The 16,731-nt window shown below is 32.8% G+C and overlaps 2 protein-coding genes across 2 annotated transcripts in view; one reads left to right on the top strand and one right to left on the bottom strand.

Annotated features, from left to right (window-relative positions):
* Window positions 1–1,902: 1,902 nt before the first annotated feature.
* LOC111780498 (furcatin hydrolase-like) overlaps window positions 1,903–16,731 on the bottom strand; it is a 29,680-nt gene continuing 14,851 nt past the window's right edge. Inside the window, exons 2-10 of the mRNA XM_023660921.1 lie at window positions 4,760–4,818; window positions 4,594–4,669; window positions 4,415–4,492; window positions 4,230–4,317; window positions 3,087–3,342; window positions 2,894–3,009; window positions 2,606–2,820; window positions 2,491–2,522; window positions 1,903–1,956 (exon numbers count right to left, since the gene is read on the bottom strand). Of these exons, the coding sequence (XP_023516689.1) occupies window positions 1,903–1,956; window positions 2,491–2,522; window positions 2,606–2,820; window positions 2,894–3,009; window positions 3,087–3,342; window positions 4,230–4,317; window positions 4,415–4,492; window positions 4,594–4,654 (900 nt within the window). The 5' untranslated portion in view covers window positions 4,655–4,669; window positions 4,760–4,818. The remainder of the gene's footprint in view (window positions 1,957–2,490; window positions 2,523–2,605; window positions 2,821–2,893; window positions 3,010–3,086; window positions 3,343–4,229; window positions 4,318–4,414; window positions 4,493–4,593; window positions 4,670–4,759; window positions 4,819–16,731) is intronic.
* LOC111780500 (beta-glucosidase 12-like) lies at window positions 13,192–16,712 on the top strand. Its single transcript, XM_023660923.1, has 13 exons — window positions 13,192–13,421; window positions 13,495–13,564; window positions 13,644–13,702; window positions 13,816–13,891; window positions 14,242–14,319; window positions 14,405–14,492; window positions 14,604–14,859; window positions 15,316–15,431; window positions 15,524–15,741; window positions 15,893–15,924; window positions 16,024–16,129; window positions 16,221–16,323; window positions 16,400–16,712. The coding sequence occupies exons 1-13, from the start codon at window positions 13,260–13,262 to the stop codon at window positions 16,566–16,568; spliced, it is 1,533 nt and encodes a 510-aa protein (XP_023516691.1). The 5' UTR covers window positions 13,192–13,259; the 3' UTR covers window positions 16,569–16,712.

Genomic DNA, 16,731 nt, shown 5'->3' with positions numbered 1-16,731 from the left:
TTTGAAAATACTTATTAAATAGCTCACGGTTGGACTTAGAAACTACACAAGTACATGTAATGTCTATAATAACTCAATAATGATTGATTGGTGGGACCTAAGAAACTACACTCATGCACGTGGATTTACTAGGTGAGAATCACTATCATACTCCATAATCCATAAACTATATGTTTGCACGTGCTCACATGACCAAAACTTGTAAAAAAAGAAACGAACGTGAATGAAGTATCATAACTGTGCGTGTTTGTATGACTGAATTAATAATTCATGACTAAATGATTACACAAATACATTAAATTTCATAATATAAAATATTAGTCGAGTGATATGTGCTACATAAAACATTTTCATTCCTACCGCAACTTTAATCTCTCATTAGACTTGAAATCATGTCAACTACCTCTTAATCATATCATATATTTGTGTTAAATCTTTAGCACATGCCACACATAAACATACCATAGTACATGCATCATATAATCATACATAGTCATGCACTTAAATAAATTGAGACTTTAATTATTATGGTTTAAGCAATTCTTGCATCAAACAATTCTTCAGATATTCCTACTACATGTTCACTTAATCTTAATTAGTGACAAGGATTTTAAACTTCTTTTAGTTAGTAGATGCATTGGTTTGAAACACTCCATACATGTATAAAACTTATAATCCATTGATCCTACTAGAAAAGTTTACACTAAAGGGTCAATAAATCGGTCANAAAAAAAAAAAAAAAAAAAAAAAAAAAAAAAAAAAAAAAAAAAAAAAAAACTTTCATCCTTAAAAGTACCTCATCTTGGAGATGATCGAGATACTTTGCTATTATTTCATCCTCCATGTCGCCTCCTCTCTAATTGATTGTTGTACTAAAGTACTTTGATAGTGCAATTTTCACCTATGGAGTGTCTTCATTTCCTTAGCTGAATATGTGTCACAATTTTGTATGGCATATATACATGAAACACATCGTGAATTATAGGAAGAGATCATAGCGTTGGGGTACTCAAGAACTTGAAAGTCACAGAGGAAATGTTGATCCGAGGCATCTGTCTAGATTACTTATGTATAGTTGGCATTTATCATACACCATGTATCCGGATCTCCTTTTCCTCATTGTATGAATTTGACACATGTATAGTTACACTCTAAACATACTTTTGGTTTCTTTTTCTTGTAGGTAAAGTTTTAAAATTCCAAGAAAATTTTATATCTAAATATATGTTACCGAATTCTTTTATTTTCATGCATTACATAGTTTTTAGTTTTTTTTTTTTATGCCTCAAAATTTCAGGGTGTAACATGTACCCACCACAATTTCAGCCAAACTCATCATCATTTACGGCCTTGAAAATACTAGAAACAAAATTAACCATTATTATTCAAAAGAAAATTAAGAGCCAAGAAAGGGATAAGGAATTTATTGTACTTCATGCCATCAATAGAAAACATAGATTTACTTCGTCAAAAATAAGTGCATTGGTCATTGCCATTTATTTAGTATCTTCTCCCAGTGCTCTAGAAGGTTGCAATAACAAAACACAACTTTATATATCATTTTCAGGTCTTGAGAAAATTGTGAAACCATTTTGCTGAGTTTTTCGGCTCTCTTGTCAAATTATTCTTGANACTTTAATTATTATGGTTTAAGCAATTCTTGCATCAAACAATTCTTCAGATATTCCTACTACATGTTCACTTAATCTTAATTAGTGACAAGGATTTTAAACTTCTTTTAGTTAGTAGATGCATTGGTTTGAAACACTCCATACATGTATAAAACTTATAATCCATTGATCCTACTAGAAAAGTTTACACTAAAGGGTCAATAAATCGGTCAAGCTTAACCAGGATCTAGTTAAAACAACCCATTAATATTTTTTAAACAGTTNTGCCCATTCAAAATTGTCCAATAATGACCATGCAAAATAGCCACCAACCCTTACACCATCCCTACACCATTTTTCAAAATATAACACAATTAAATTAATGTTCAAAGAGTAGGAATATACGTTTCACTAAAATATCATAATTAAAAACAAGTAATTAATAGTTTAATCTTTTTCTTTGTTACTTACTTCAATGCTTTATGAATATAATAGAGATGGTCATGAATATATTTGACTCTGCCCTCGTCTCTTATTAAATCTTCAACATTCGGGCTATCGTAGTCGAGGTATCCTGTCATGGTAAAGTTTAATTAATAAGCAAGCTAATTAAACATATATAATTAAATTATAAACTTCTTTTCCATACCATTTTCTGTAATATAGATAATTGGATTGTGATAATTTTTCTTTATATATAACAACAAGTCTTCTATTCCTTTGGGATAAACAGCTAACCAAGATGATGGACTCACCTACACCATTCACAAATAGACAATTATTGGATTTAATTAGGCATAAAATGAATTTAAATGTCAAAATAACAATTTGAAACACTATTATTGTTATAATTCTTCAAAGAAAGTTGGAACTCTATTACCTTTGGACCAATCGAGACTCCATCACGATCCGCTACAATGCAAAGATATTATATAAAAATTCAAATCGTAGAATAGATATGTGATATGAGAAAGTATATTTGAAAAAGTGCATACTTGAAAGAGTTGCATGAATATCATTCAAATAGCTTGGTTCAGGGTGAACATCATTGGGATTATCTTTTGCATAATTGGCTGTGTAATAGTTTAATCCAAGAAAATCAAAGGAGTTTGTGATGAGAGTGCGTTCTTCGTCTGTGAATTTGGGCAATCTATTCCCCACAGCCAACATGTTCACCGGATAATCTCCATAAACGAGTGGATGCAACATCCTAAATGCATTTAATTATTTGGTCATATATTTGCAACAAAATGTTGAGTTCTTAGAGATATTAATTTACTTACCAACCAAGTGAAAAATCATAAGCTCGATCTCTAGCTTTGTTGTCTTCCTCAGAATCTGAATATGGTACGTACCATGTTGATGTCAATGTGATGCCAATCTCGCCCTTTTGGTCTTCCTAAGAGTACCATTCAATTTAAATATGGCATAAACATGAGCTCCCAACTTAAACATTATTAAACAACAAAAGAGAACCTTATATTTGTTCTTGTAAAGATTGGCAGCCGCGGCGTGTGCAAGAATTAGGTTGTGACCAACAATGTATGGTTCGGTGCCAGAATTACCAGCAAGATAGCGACTTGGATCCCATTCTGCACCTCTACCGGGTGCGTATTCTCCAATTACATAGCTTTTGAATGTGAACATGACTGGTTCATTTAAGGTTATCCAATGTTTCACTTTTTCTCCAAACTCCTTGAAACAAAACTCAGCAAAGTCTCGAAAATCATCTCTGCAAATAATTTGCACCATTACTTTTCATGTCTTTCAAAACATTTCACTTTTTCTTGATGCAAATTTATTGAACACTGTTGTCCATTCAAAGTTTTGTTTAAATTTCTCCTGTAAGAGCGCAGGCTTACGGCTAGTAGATATTATCTATTTCGGTTCGTTACTTATCGCCATCAGCCTCACGATTTCAAAATATATCTACTAGGGAGAGGTTTCCACACCTTATAAGAAATGTTTCGTTCCCTCTCCAACCAACGTGGGACCTTGCAATCCACCCTCTTGAGAACCAGCATCCTCGCTGGCACACTGCTCGGTGTCTAGCTCTAATACTATCTGTAATAGCCTAAACTCTAGTAGATATTATCAGCCTCACGATTTTAAAACGCGTCTACTAGAGAAATGGTTTAACACCTTATAAGGAATGTTTCATTCCCCTCTTCAACAATGTGGGATGTGAGATCCCACCTCGGTCGAAGATGGGAATGAAACATTCCTTTTAAGGGTGTAGAAACCTCTCCCGAACAGATGCGTTTTAAAACCTAAAGACTTTATTTATTTTGGTAATAAACAAGACTAAAAAAATATTTCCTACAATATTAATTTAATTTGAATATTTTTAGTGAATGTGTTATTAGATTATGTAAATCCATTAGCATTAATGATCATGATAATTTAAACCTCTTAGTCAAACAAACAAACAAAAAAAAATAAAAATAATTAAAGCCTACATATAAATAATTTAGTCCTAAAAGAGCCCATGTTGCTATCACTCTCTTCAAAATATTAAACAAATTTTTATGGATTGAATTGAATATATAAGTTGTTTGGTACTAATAATTGATACTCTTGAATGGAGGGGAATATGATAATGGTATAGAAATTACTTACACAATTTGACTATTCAAGAAGCCACCATATTCGGTTTCTAAATCTTGAGGAACATCCCAATGAAATAGTGTGACATAAGGTTTGATCTCTACCAATGCAAACACAGCCACATGATTAGTTGACTCATTTTGAGATTAATAAAACTTACTTAACATAATCAATGAGATTAATCACTAATAACCCACTATTTGCATGCAGTTCATCGATGAGACTATGGTAGTAATCAATTCCTTGTTGATTCACACCCCCAGAAAGCTTTCCAGCTGAAATTTCATCAAGAACATTAATGTTCATAAAATTAAGCTTCGAAAATATTAATTAAAATAGAATTGTTACACTGATTTGTTCATCTCTAAGTTCTTACTTGGAAAAATTCTAGACCAAGCGATTGAGAATCGATAAACGTTAAAACCTATTTTGTTCATGATGCCTACGTCTTCCTGCATTGTAAACAATTATGGGATTTGATTAAGATTTATATATCTATAGTTTGAAGAATTATGGGATTTGTTTGTTCCCATTTTAGTCACCTTATAGCGATGATACTCATCAACAGCTATATCTCCATTTTTGTGATCAGCAATTCTCTCTGAAATTTAACAAATAAACAACATTGAGATCCATAGTTATGTGTGGAATTCAACAAAATAAGCAACATTGAGAGAGACATACCTGGGTGTTCGTGGGTGTAGGTATCCCAAATACTTGGCCCTTTGCCATACTTAAAGGCAGCCCCTTCATACTGAACAAGCCATAACAAATCAATACTCATTCTTTGATCTTAACAAGCACACTGCTAGTAGATATTGTTATCTTTGAGTTTTCCTTTTCGAGCTTTCCCTCAAGGCTTTAAAACACGTCTACTAGGGTAAGGTTTCCACACCTTTATAAAAGGTGTTTTGTTCTCCTCTCCAACCAATGTGGGACATTACAGTCTATGCAACTTTTACTTAACCTGGTAAGCTGAAGATGCTGCTCCAAATACAAAGTCTTCAGGAAAGCTGCTTCGTCTTATTATGGCGACTGGCTGACTGCTGCTATCGATAACTGCAAACACATGAAGCACAAAATTTAAGGAAGAACACAATTGTAACGGCCTAAGCTCACCGCTACTAGATATTGTCTTTTTTGAAACTTTCTCTTTTGAGGGCTTTCCCTTTCGAGCTTTTCTTCAAAGTTTTTAAAATGTGTTTGCTTGGGAGAGGTTTCCAGATCCTATTGATGATTGTCGGGAGGTAGTCTCACATTGGCTAATTTAAGGAATGATCACGGGTTTATAACTAAGGAATACATCTTCATTGGTTGAGGCCTTTTGGGAAAACGCCAAAAGCAAAATGAGAGCTTATGCTCAAAATGGACGATATCATACCATCGTGGAGATCTGTGATTCTTAACACATTCTTATAAAGAATGTTTTGTTCTCCTCTCAAACTAACGTGAGATCTCAAATATGATGTAACGATGGACTACGAACAAAAATAAAAGAAAGTAATTCACTTACCGCTAGCCATTGAGCTTCAAGAGGAACAAGGGTTTGAGTGCTTAGATCTTGGAGAGTGTTTGAGATAAAAGGTTTTTTTTTGTTCTTAATAGACTCAAGCCTGTCGTTCCCTCCTTTTTATAAGGTTCAAGGTCAACACATTTATGAATTTGTAGTTTTTTTTTTTTTTTTTNTTTTTTTTTTTTATACTTATTTGTTTTTGTTTCTACTCATTTTTCTTATGTTTTATGCATATTCTAACTTGGTCGGCTGATATGAACTCATCTATATTGTTGGAATGTTATTTTAATGTTCACATGGAGCTTATCTCGGTTATTGAGTTCACAACGTTCAAATAATCTATCTATTCCCTTTAAACTATTGCATCCCGTCATTTTAAATTATATACATAGGTGAAGCGTGACCTCGTAATCATAATCGTTTCAATCCTATCAATCGATACAGTTTACTTTTAGAGAGTAGTTAGACAACTTTCTACCAGGTTCCATATAGCACAATAATCATAATCATGAGAGAGTAACTCTCATGTCTACCAACTACTACGACACTATATATGGAGACTTGTCCGTCCTAAGCAAGTTCAATTCTATAGGATAGTTGAAGATCTTTCTTTTAATAGTCCCCACATACTATAAACACATAGGTTTCTATCGTTTTTCTACCTTACCGTGGTTAATCAATATGAATAGCCACCATAATTCTTTTTTCAATTTTATGTCGAAAATAATCTAGATATTACACGGTATATTCTATATCATACTTTTAATATTATTATTAGTTCGTAATTGGTATGCGTTCTTACCTTACATTGGGAGATGAAATCTATAATATTTTACAAAAAGTAATTATTGTTTTTATATAGATGTTTTGATAAAATATTCATATATAGACATAATGTCCACGTGATAATAATATTTATTTTTTTTATAGATCGTGTTCAGACTTTAATAATAATTTTTATTTTTCTTGTGGATCGTGTTCAAACTTTAATAATAATATTTATTTTTCATTTAGATCGTTAAATTTAACCAAAATGGGAACGTACCATGTTCAAACTTCAACCAAATTTGGTTTTATATCATATTATATGACCCCATATTTCCATCACAATGTTTTTAGTCAAACCATGTGGGTTCTTCTTGTCGTTCATGATCAAGAGAGACAAGATTAGAGAAAAAAAAAACAACAAATATGAGAATCTCAATAAAGACAACTATCTTTGCCGGCTAAAAAATATTTCAACCACCTATTTCCCAAAAAATTTAAACGTTCATACCTGACATAATAAGTCAAACGTGTGACTCGGATTTATCTCAACTCCTATAATTTTGTAGCTTATGAACACACTTTCCTAGGCCGTACAATTTATGTTTCATCAGTAAAAGAAAAGTAACCTGACTTAGTATAGTAACTTACTTGTAAGCTCTTAAAATCTTTAGAAATCTTGTGTCATTCGTGTACATTATATAGTTTTTAAATCTTATATTATACGTAATGCTATGTATCTAAATCATAAGTTCTCCTAGACTAGCATTCAAATTCAACTAGTTTATCCAAGCTTAACTTAGAGTTCCATATATAATTTTTTAATAATTTACCTCTTTTAAGGGCTTTTTTATGTAACAATAGTACAATAATAATAATAATAATTAATAATTAAATAATAATAATAATAATAATAATAATAATAATAATAATAACCATAATTTTCTCAAAACTATTCTCCACTAACCCCTCCTCCCTCTCCCAACTGTGTCGTAGTATACTAATATATGATGATGTATGAGTTATGATGATGTATGATGTGCGTAGTATTATATTTTGATGAATGACGTACTTGATATGCTTGATGCACTTTATGGCAATATGATGAGTATGATATGCGTGACGTTTACCTTAACATGATGATGTTTTCCATATTGAGCATGCTATATGATGATGAGTGTCATATTGCATCATGTTGTTAGATCGACATAGGACACAACCCTAAGAGCATGAAAACGATATTAATACAAATATCCACGAGTATGTGTTACCTAGAGTAACAAAGAGATGAGACTAGAGGGTTGTGTCAAAAGAGACATTATGATGGATTTAGAGGTTTCTCATACATATTGTATGTTCATAAGCATAGGGCTACTTCCCCTAGAGATGATGAGTGAGAACGCGCATAATATGATAATTACGCACAGATGAGGGTGTTCATGAGACGCATGACACTAATGAGGTTTCGCTGACCTCCAGACGTCGCTACAGATTAGCTTGACCAGAAGGTCTAGGGGGTGTGCGAGCGCCTTGGAGATTCACACTCACACGTGTGAATCGTGTGTAGGGAAGTACTACACATCCAATTTGTCCGAGACTAGAGGCCACTCTTATGATGATTAGAGATAGGTCTCTAAATCATGATTGCATGTGTTTGCATCACTTTTTTCAGGTAAAGGCAAGACGCACTTGTACGGAGGGCGGTGGCATCGCGAGCAGAGATTGTGGCACGTGCATAGGGTAGACTCATATTTAAATTCCTAGTACTAGGTTAGAATAGGTTGTTTTGCATTTCATTGTTTTAAATTATTTTGTGTTTGTTTTTATTTTCTCTAAATTTGAGTATTTTCGTATTTAAACACGTAAGACCATGGTTGTGTTTTTCCAAAGAAGAAGTTGTTTTAAGCGCTTCTCGAAGTTTACGTTATAAATGGGGTTAATGTAAGAGTTATATTTTCGCATTATAGATGAGATGAGACGTTAGTAGCGACTCTGAGTAGGTGGAAATTTAGGGTCATTACAAACAACCTTATTTTTCTATTAAAAATAAGGTCCTCACTACATGCATGATATGATTGTTAAGTGCGGAAAGGTTCCTTTAAAATAATTTCAAACCATGTCATTGGACATAAACATTCAAAATAAAACCATTAAAAAAAAACAAAAAACAAAAAAACACAAAATAATAAGGTAGCATTTGAAAGGAAATGGAAAAACAAATCAGTGGCCTACTCTAATCTAAGGGCTACAAAAAAACATAACACAATTACTCCAACACTTGTTTCATAGCCTTCATTGCAACATTGCCGTCTTCTGTACAAAAGTGCCTTACCTTTACTTGAAATGTAAGGTAGCACATGACTTGAGTATTTTAAGAAATATTCAGTAAGTAACTCCACTGTTGGGTCAGGAAATGCAAACACATGTAATATGGTAGAATATATTCTTTTAACATATCATAGCATGACCTTGGGCAGCTTTCTAGTCCGAACAAGGTTGGATATATAGTATTTCTCTACATATGGTCAATGCGTGCAAGCATGCACCCACTAGGTGGGCTCGCACACCCCCTAGGCCTGGTTCGTTGGACTAGCACTTGCTAATGGGCTCTTGTCGAACACCACTGAGGTAAATGACCCACATAACATCATGACGAACATAAATTTCATAAATCATCAATCGTAATGTACGTGTTCGTACTCATCATAATGGGGAAGTATTTTGATGCACGTGACACCCAAATATGTATGAGATCCCCATAAATTATTATCCGGACATAATTTATGATGCAAGACAAACCTCCATTCTTTTTTAACATAATAAGTCTGTAAATTACACATACATAATTCATTTACATTCTTTTATATAACTTTTCGTGGCATGATCTTTGGAGGTTCATGCATCACAAAATATCAATCTCATAACAATTCTATGCAACATGACATGGTAACATCATAACATAGCATTTAAACATGATATAACTTATCATAGTATAACATAGCATGCCATGACAATACATAGGATGACATGACATAAAAACATAATTATGACGTGTGCAGGGTTACGGAGCACACATCATCGTACATAATACAATTATTCGAACCAAGTCAATAGTAGAGCCACTTAATTGGTTGACCTATGCCAAAATTACTACTCCTTTGAAGCTAGCTTAATGTTACTCCTTAAAATTTAATTCTACATAAGGAGTCCCACCATCGTAACTTAGAATTCTACTATTTAAATTGACTCACCTAATTTTGCATAAAAGAATTTAAACTTGAGTCCAAATGATTTAAATGAAACTAGTAAGGAAGGTTCTGAGCGTATTAGACCCAATTTGGATTAGCTGAGAAACTGACTTAGAGCCGTCAGAAAATGTATTCTCTGACTGGCTTCGAACTACTCAAGTGGGATGAAATGGAGCAATTTGTACTTATTATTCTGTGACTGACATCCATCGAACACAACTTGTGCTAAATCCAAGCTTGTTCAACCACACACGTTGCCTCTATGTGCATGTTCAATCTTCTACGACCCAAATGAGTTGCCTCTACTCAAAGCCAAAGTCTCTAAATACAACGTCATATCTCATCTTAATTTCCAATTGACAATCCCACCATGTCTTGATGTCACTCTAAGTCCCGGGATGTCATTGGCCATCATAGATCGTCTGGTCATGTCATTGAGAATAGACCCATGTGTCATTCATATAATGGGGATATCCCAAACACCGATTTGTCCAAGTTATATCAAGGCATTGGACCCTTCCATGTCCATACTAGTTGATTTCCGAAATTCGTTTCAGATAGTAAGTACATAACCAACCTTCGATAGATGGGCGGGGGCGTAACGTTGCCACACCCGTACAGTCCGACACTATCCTTGAAAGACCCATTTCAAAGGAAGTCACAAAGATACTTATTTCGCAACGCTCACCCCTCACTATGACACACGTATGTAACATAGGGTAACTCGCTTAGACCACATGGTCCAGGAGTGGTGGAAAGCTGACACCATGTCTCTTCCAAGATATATTTCAATGCATTTTTTGGTATGATAGGTAAAGACGTGATTTTGACGAACGAACATACGATATCATGGAACGTTCATTCGATGTTCGATTGACACTAAATTTAGCAAGCATTCATATTTCATATAGATAAACTTGACATTATAACCACATAACTCCAACTTTCGAAGTTAAGGCCTAGAGCCGTACCCGAATCTTCAACAAGCCTATTTTTGACATCCTATCGATATCGTTATCTCTATGTTGGTTGGTGACGAAAGAAGACATAGCAAGGACTTAAATAGGAAAGAGGAGGCACTTGGGATCCCTTTTCTAATTGTCTCTTTTTTGTTCCTCCACACCAATTTTATCTCTCCATCTGTGGAAGGTTTTGTTTGTTTGTGTTGTGAATTTGGGCTGACAATCTAGACAAGACCATTGACTGCTACGTTGTACAACTGGGTCCACATTCACGTGATCTGTTAATTTAAACCAACGGCTCTAAACTTTCTCAAATCCCAACCGTCCATTCACTTTACCCTTAGTTTTTTTACGTCATCATCTTTAATCGCAGCCATTCAGCATTTCAACTATCCACAACCATAAAACAGGATTTATCCTATGCCATTTCNTCCCTCTCCGGAATCGAACCCTAATTCTCCGTCACCCGTCACCACTAAATTAATAAAAATATTTTTTCAATTATAAAATAATTACTTTATTTCAAAAATATTTTTTAAATTTTTATTAATACCCAACTTTTTTAGAAATTTTAAAAAATATCTTTATTTTTATATAAAAAAAATAGCCTACTATCGTATTAAAAAAATATATATAATTAAAAAATTTGGATATAATTTATGACTGCATTATTTTCATCCATAAATATTTTTTTAAATATTTTTTATAATAATAAAAGATATTAATGCTACTTTTAATATTTATAGATATTTTTTTAAATATAATTTTTTAAGATTTAAATGTATTTTTTAAACAAATTTAGGAATATTTTTATTAATTCAGTCTAAATTTTTATCTATTTTTTTATAAATGTTTTTAAAATTTAAATTAAATTTTGAAAAGTATTTATTATTATTATTATTATTATTATTTACTTTTTAGTTTTAAAAATGTATTTTATGACCTCTACTTTTTCACATATTTTCTTGCTTTATAACCAAATTATTTACGAATATTTCTCAAATTCAAGCCAAAATTTAAAAAATGAAAGAAAAAGGGTTTTTTTTTATTTTTTATTTTTATATATAATTTAATTTAATTTAATTTTTAAAATTTAGCTTAAAATTGAAAAGGTGTAAAACTTAATTAAAAAAAAAAAAAAAAAAAAAAAGCTTTGAGGGTTTATTTTTATTTTTGTAATTTTCTTTAAAATTCAATTTTATTTAGAAATATAAAATAATAATAATAATAATAATACCCACGTTTATTGTATTTTCTCTGTGAGTCATAGCTTATCCATATCCTCTCCCTTTCCCATCTTCATAAAAATTATTTTATTAATTCTAAATAAAATTATTTTATTCTATTTTCTTGTTTAAACTAATTTTATTTTTAATATAAAACTTACACCATATTAATAAATAGTTTATGTCGTTCATGTTTTATATTTATATATTCTTATAAACGTCGACGTTCTGTATGTATTCATTAAACTCAATTGCCTTAAATTCAACTGCTTGAAATAGTTTTAATATTAATTTGTCTAATTTAATTATTGAAATCTTTCTTTATGAATAATTTAACTGGGTTTTAATATTAATTTGTCAAATTCAACTGCTTGAAATAAAATACTTCGAATTATATATATATATATAGAAATTTGTTCTTTTCAAATTTATATATAATTCTTACCCAAAAAAAAAAAAAAAAATTCTCATCCAAATAGTAGAAATTCAGATAATAATATTTTTATGTGTTCATTATATCCAAAATTAAAATAATAGAATTATATTTAAATAACAAGCCAAGCGAACAATATTAATTAGCACTTGTTAGATGAACACGACTCTCCACAAGTATGATATTATCCACTTTGAGCATAAACTCTCGTGTCTTTGCTTTGGGTTTTCCCAAAAATTCTCGTACTAATGGAGAGAGTATTCTTTGATCATAAATCCAGGGTCATTCCCTAAATTAGCCGATGTGGGACTTTTATCATCCAACACCTCCCTTCGAACAAAGTACGCCTCCCCTTAATCGAGGCTCGACTTCTTTTTCTTTTGGAGTCTTAGACATTTTTTACTATGCATTCGAGGAGGCTCGACTCCTTCTCTTTTGGAGTCCTTTGTTCGACCTTTGAGGATTTACCCATCTATTGGCACGACTAAGTTTAGGGCATGACTCTGGTACCATGTTAGATGAACACGGCTCTCCACAATGGTATGATATTGTCCACTTTGAGCATAACCTCTCATGGGCTTCCCCAAAAGGCCTCGTACCAATGAAGAGAGTATTCTTTGATCATAAACCGATGATCATTTCCCAAATTAGTTAATGTGGGACTTTCATCATCCAACAACGCTGAGCTTGATAAATTACAAATGATATCAAAGTCAGACACCGGACTATATTTCAACAAAGATGATATACCCTCTTGGGTGTAGAAACGTTTCTTTAACAGACGTGTAGATAGGTTTAAATGTGTTGGATGGAAACTCTCTCCCAAGGTCTCTATATAAAGCTAGTTAGGGAGTAGTGGAAGTCTCAGCTATCAAACCAATACCCATCGATAATCATGGCTTCCAAACATACCTCAAATCTCCTCTCTCTTGTTTGTATGCTTGTCATTGTAGTGGTATCAAAGGCCGACGTTGAGCCAAGCCATCCCATCGATGCTGTAAGGCGAAGCAGCTTTCCTGAAGGCTTTGTTTTTGGTTCATCGTCCGCTGCTTACCAGGTGAGCCAGTTGCATTTTGGATACTCCAAATGCATGAACATTGATGACATGTTTCTTTATAATCTTTGTTCAGTATGAAGGTGCTGCTTTTAAGTATGGAAAAGGTCCAAGTATTTGGGATACCTACACTCACCAACATCCAGGTTCGTTCTCTCTCTCTCAAAATATTCTCTCTAAAAGATATTAGAAAAATGAAGTTGCATTGTTTTTGAGAAACTATAGAGAGAATCGCCGATCGTAGTAACGGAGATATAGCTACTGATTCGTACCATCGTTACAAGGTTAGTACAACAACCCAACTCAATAAATCTAGCTTGATCTTCAAATCGTGTTTCTCCACGAACAAAATATAACATCTCTTAGCTTCTTTTTTTTTTTTTATGATGTATTACAGGAAGATGTTGCCATTATGAAACAGATAGGTTTTAATGTCTATCGATTCTCAATCTCTTGGCCTAGAATTTTGCCAAGTAAGAAATTTTATCATCATTTTACTAATTATTTAAACACACTATTTAGGCTTTGTTTTTGTACAAATTCAAAAAATATTATCGTGAGATCTCATATCGGTTGGAGAAGTGAACGAAACATTCTTATAAGAGTGTGGAAACATCTCTCTAGCATATGTGTTTTAAAACCATGAAACTGAAGAAGATAATAACATGTCAAAGTGGAAAATATCTGTTAGTGGTGGGTTTGAACGGATACAATTACACCAATCAATTATTTTTATGAGTCATATTTTAATAAGTTACATGTTTTAGATGAGTGACTTAATTACATTTGTTATTAAAATAATAATCCTTATTTATTGATGTAGAGGGAAAACTTAGTGGTGGGGTGAATAAGGAAGGAATTGAGTACTACAACAATCTCATCAATGAGCTCCTTGCCCATGGTTGGTATCATCACAACATTTGGTTAAATCTTATTGATTGTTTCAAACATTTTGATGCAATTTAGTGAACATATTTCATTTGTAGGCATTAAACCCTATGTCACACTTTTCCATTGGGATCTTCCCCAAGCTTTACAAGATGAATATCAAGGGTTCTTGAATCATCGAGTTATGTGAGTAACTTATTTTGAATTCTCCTGAAAAAATGTCAAGATGATATTATTAATCAATAATTTTCACGAATATGATCATAGCTCAGGATTGATTGTAAAAATTTATTGCAGAAATGATTTTCGAGATTATGTTGACATTTGCTTCAAGGAGTTTGGAGATAGAGTGAAGCATTGGATCACCTTAAATGAACAATACATCTTCATTACAAGTGGTTATGTGTTTGGAAATTTTGCGCCTGGGAGATGCTCTTCTTGGCAACCATTTAATTGCCTTGGTGGAGATTCTGCAACTGAACCATACATTGTTGGTCACAACCAAATTCTATCTCATGCTACGGCGGTTAAAGTTTACAAGACTAAATATCAGGTTATCTCTTAATTACTATAATAGTTTTGAGATCCTACTTCGGTCGGAGAGGAAAACAAAACATTCTTTATAAGAGTGTAGAAACTTCTCTCTAGTAGAAACATTTTAAAATCGTGAGACTAATGACAATATGTAACGAGTCAAAGCGGACAAGGACAATATCTACTAGCGATGGGTTTGGAGTGTTACAAATGGTATCAGAACCAAACATCGAGCGGTGTGTTAGTGAAGACGCTGGGCTCCCAAAGGGGTGGATTATGAAATCACACATCAGTTGGAGAGGGGAACGAAACATTCCTTATAAAGGTGTGGAAACCTCTTCATAATAGACGCATTTTAAAGTCGTGAGACAGATGACCATAGGTAACGGACCAAAATAGACAATATCTGTTAGTACATATCCATTTTTTTTAAGTTGAGCAAAAGTTAAATAACTTTAAACATATTAACATGTAGGCACACCAAAAAGGTGAAATTGGCGTTACATTGTTTTCGAATTGGTTCGTCCCATATTCCGATGCTAAAGCAGACAAAGAAGCTACGAGTCGAGCTCTTGATTTTTCTCTTGGTTGGTAAGTAAATTGATACATAGTACTACCTTAAAATTTCCAAAAAAACAAATTATATCCATGTTCCAAAATTAATTAATTGAGTAATATTGTAGGTTCTTGCATCCTCTCGTGTATGGAGATTATCCACCAAGCATGAGAACTCTTGTAAAGGAGAGATTGCCCAAATTCACAAACGACGAAAGAATTTTGATCACAAATTCTTATGATTTTATTGGCATAAACTACTATACAGCTGATTATGCCAAAGACGATTCGAATGCAACTAGTTCGAACTCGAGCTATTGGACCGATTTTCGCGCCACTCTTTCAAGTATGAGCTTAATTAAGTTATTGTAGTTTTAAACTTTCTAATAGTTCACTCTATTTCAAATAAAAATGACGAACTCTTTCTAAAATAACCTAAAAAGTATAATAAACCATTTTCCCTCATGACTTTGTGTAATAATGGGTTGGTATTGTAGGTGACCGTAATGGAGTCTCAATTGGTCCAAAGGTAATCATTTAATGTGCAAACTTCCCTTCAATAATGCATTTTTAACTATATTGATTTCTCAATGATTACTCTAATGATTTGTTATCTACACCTTTACAGGTGAATGCATCGTCTTGGCTTGCTGCTTATCCAACGGGATTAAAAAATTTGATGATCTATATAAAGAACGTTTACAAAAATTCGGTTATCTACATCACAGAAAATGGTATAAAAATCACATTTTACATTATCTTGAAGACAAAAAGGAAAAAAACGTATCTACTTACTCTATTCATGAATCAAATTATGCATTTCAGGATCTCTCGACTTTAATAGCGTCAAAGTTGACGAACTAATTAAAGACGTCGTTCGAGTAAAATACTTTCATGACCATCTCAAGAATCTACACGAAGCAATCAAGTAAGTAAATAGAGATGAAATAATACATTTTTAGAATTATGTTTGGCTCTAACTCCTATTTTGAACAATGTTGTAGGGCTGGTGTAAGAGTAAAGGGATACTTTGCATGGTCACTATTGGACGTTTTTGAATGGTCGAGTGGATTTACCATACGCTTTGGTGTTGTCTACGTTGATTACAAGAACGGCTTGAAGAGAATCCCTAAAGACTCAGCAAAGTGGTTTCGCAATTTCCTAAGCACCTAAATATGCTTTCTTCTATCATGTTATGATGTTGATTTGTGATGTAATCTTAATTATGCATCGAACTTCTTATCTTTCTGTTGTGTTCGGTATCAATAATTGATGTGAACTCTTTTTATATGTCTCTATGATCAAATTCTCTTATCTTATATTTGCTGTGTTACAT

The sequence above is a fragment of the Cucurbita pepo genome, chromosome LG18 (assembly GCF_002806865.2).
Source record: "Cucurbita pepo subsp. pepo cultivar mu-cu-16 chromosome LG18, ASM280686v2, whole genome shotgun sequence".
Classification (NCBI taxonomy): Eukaryota; Viridiplantae; Streptophyta; class Magnoliopsida; order Cucurbitales; family Cucurbitaceae; genus Cucurbita; species Cucurbita pepo.
This window is presented reverse-complemented; position numbering and strand designations above follow the sequence as displayed.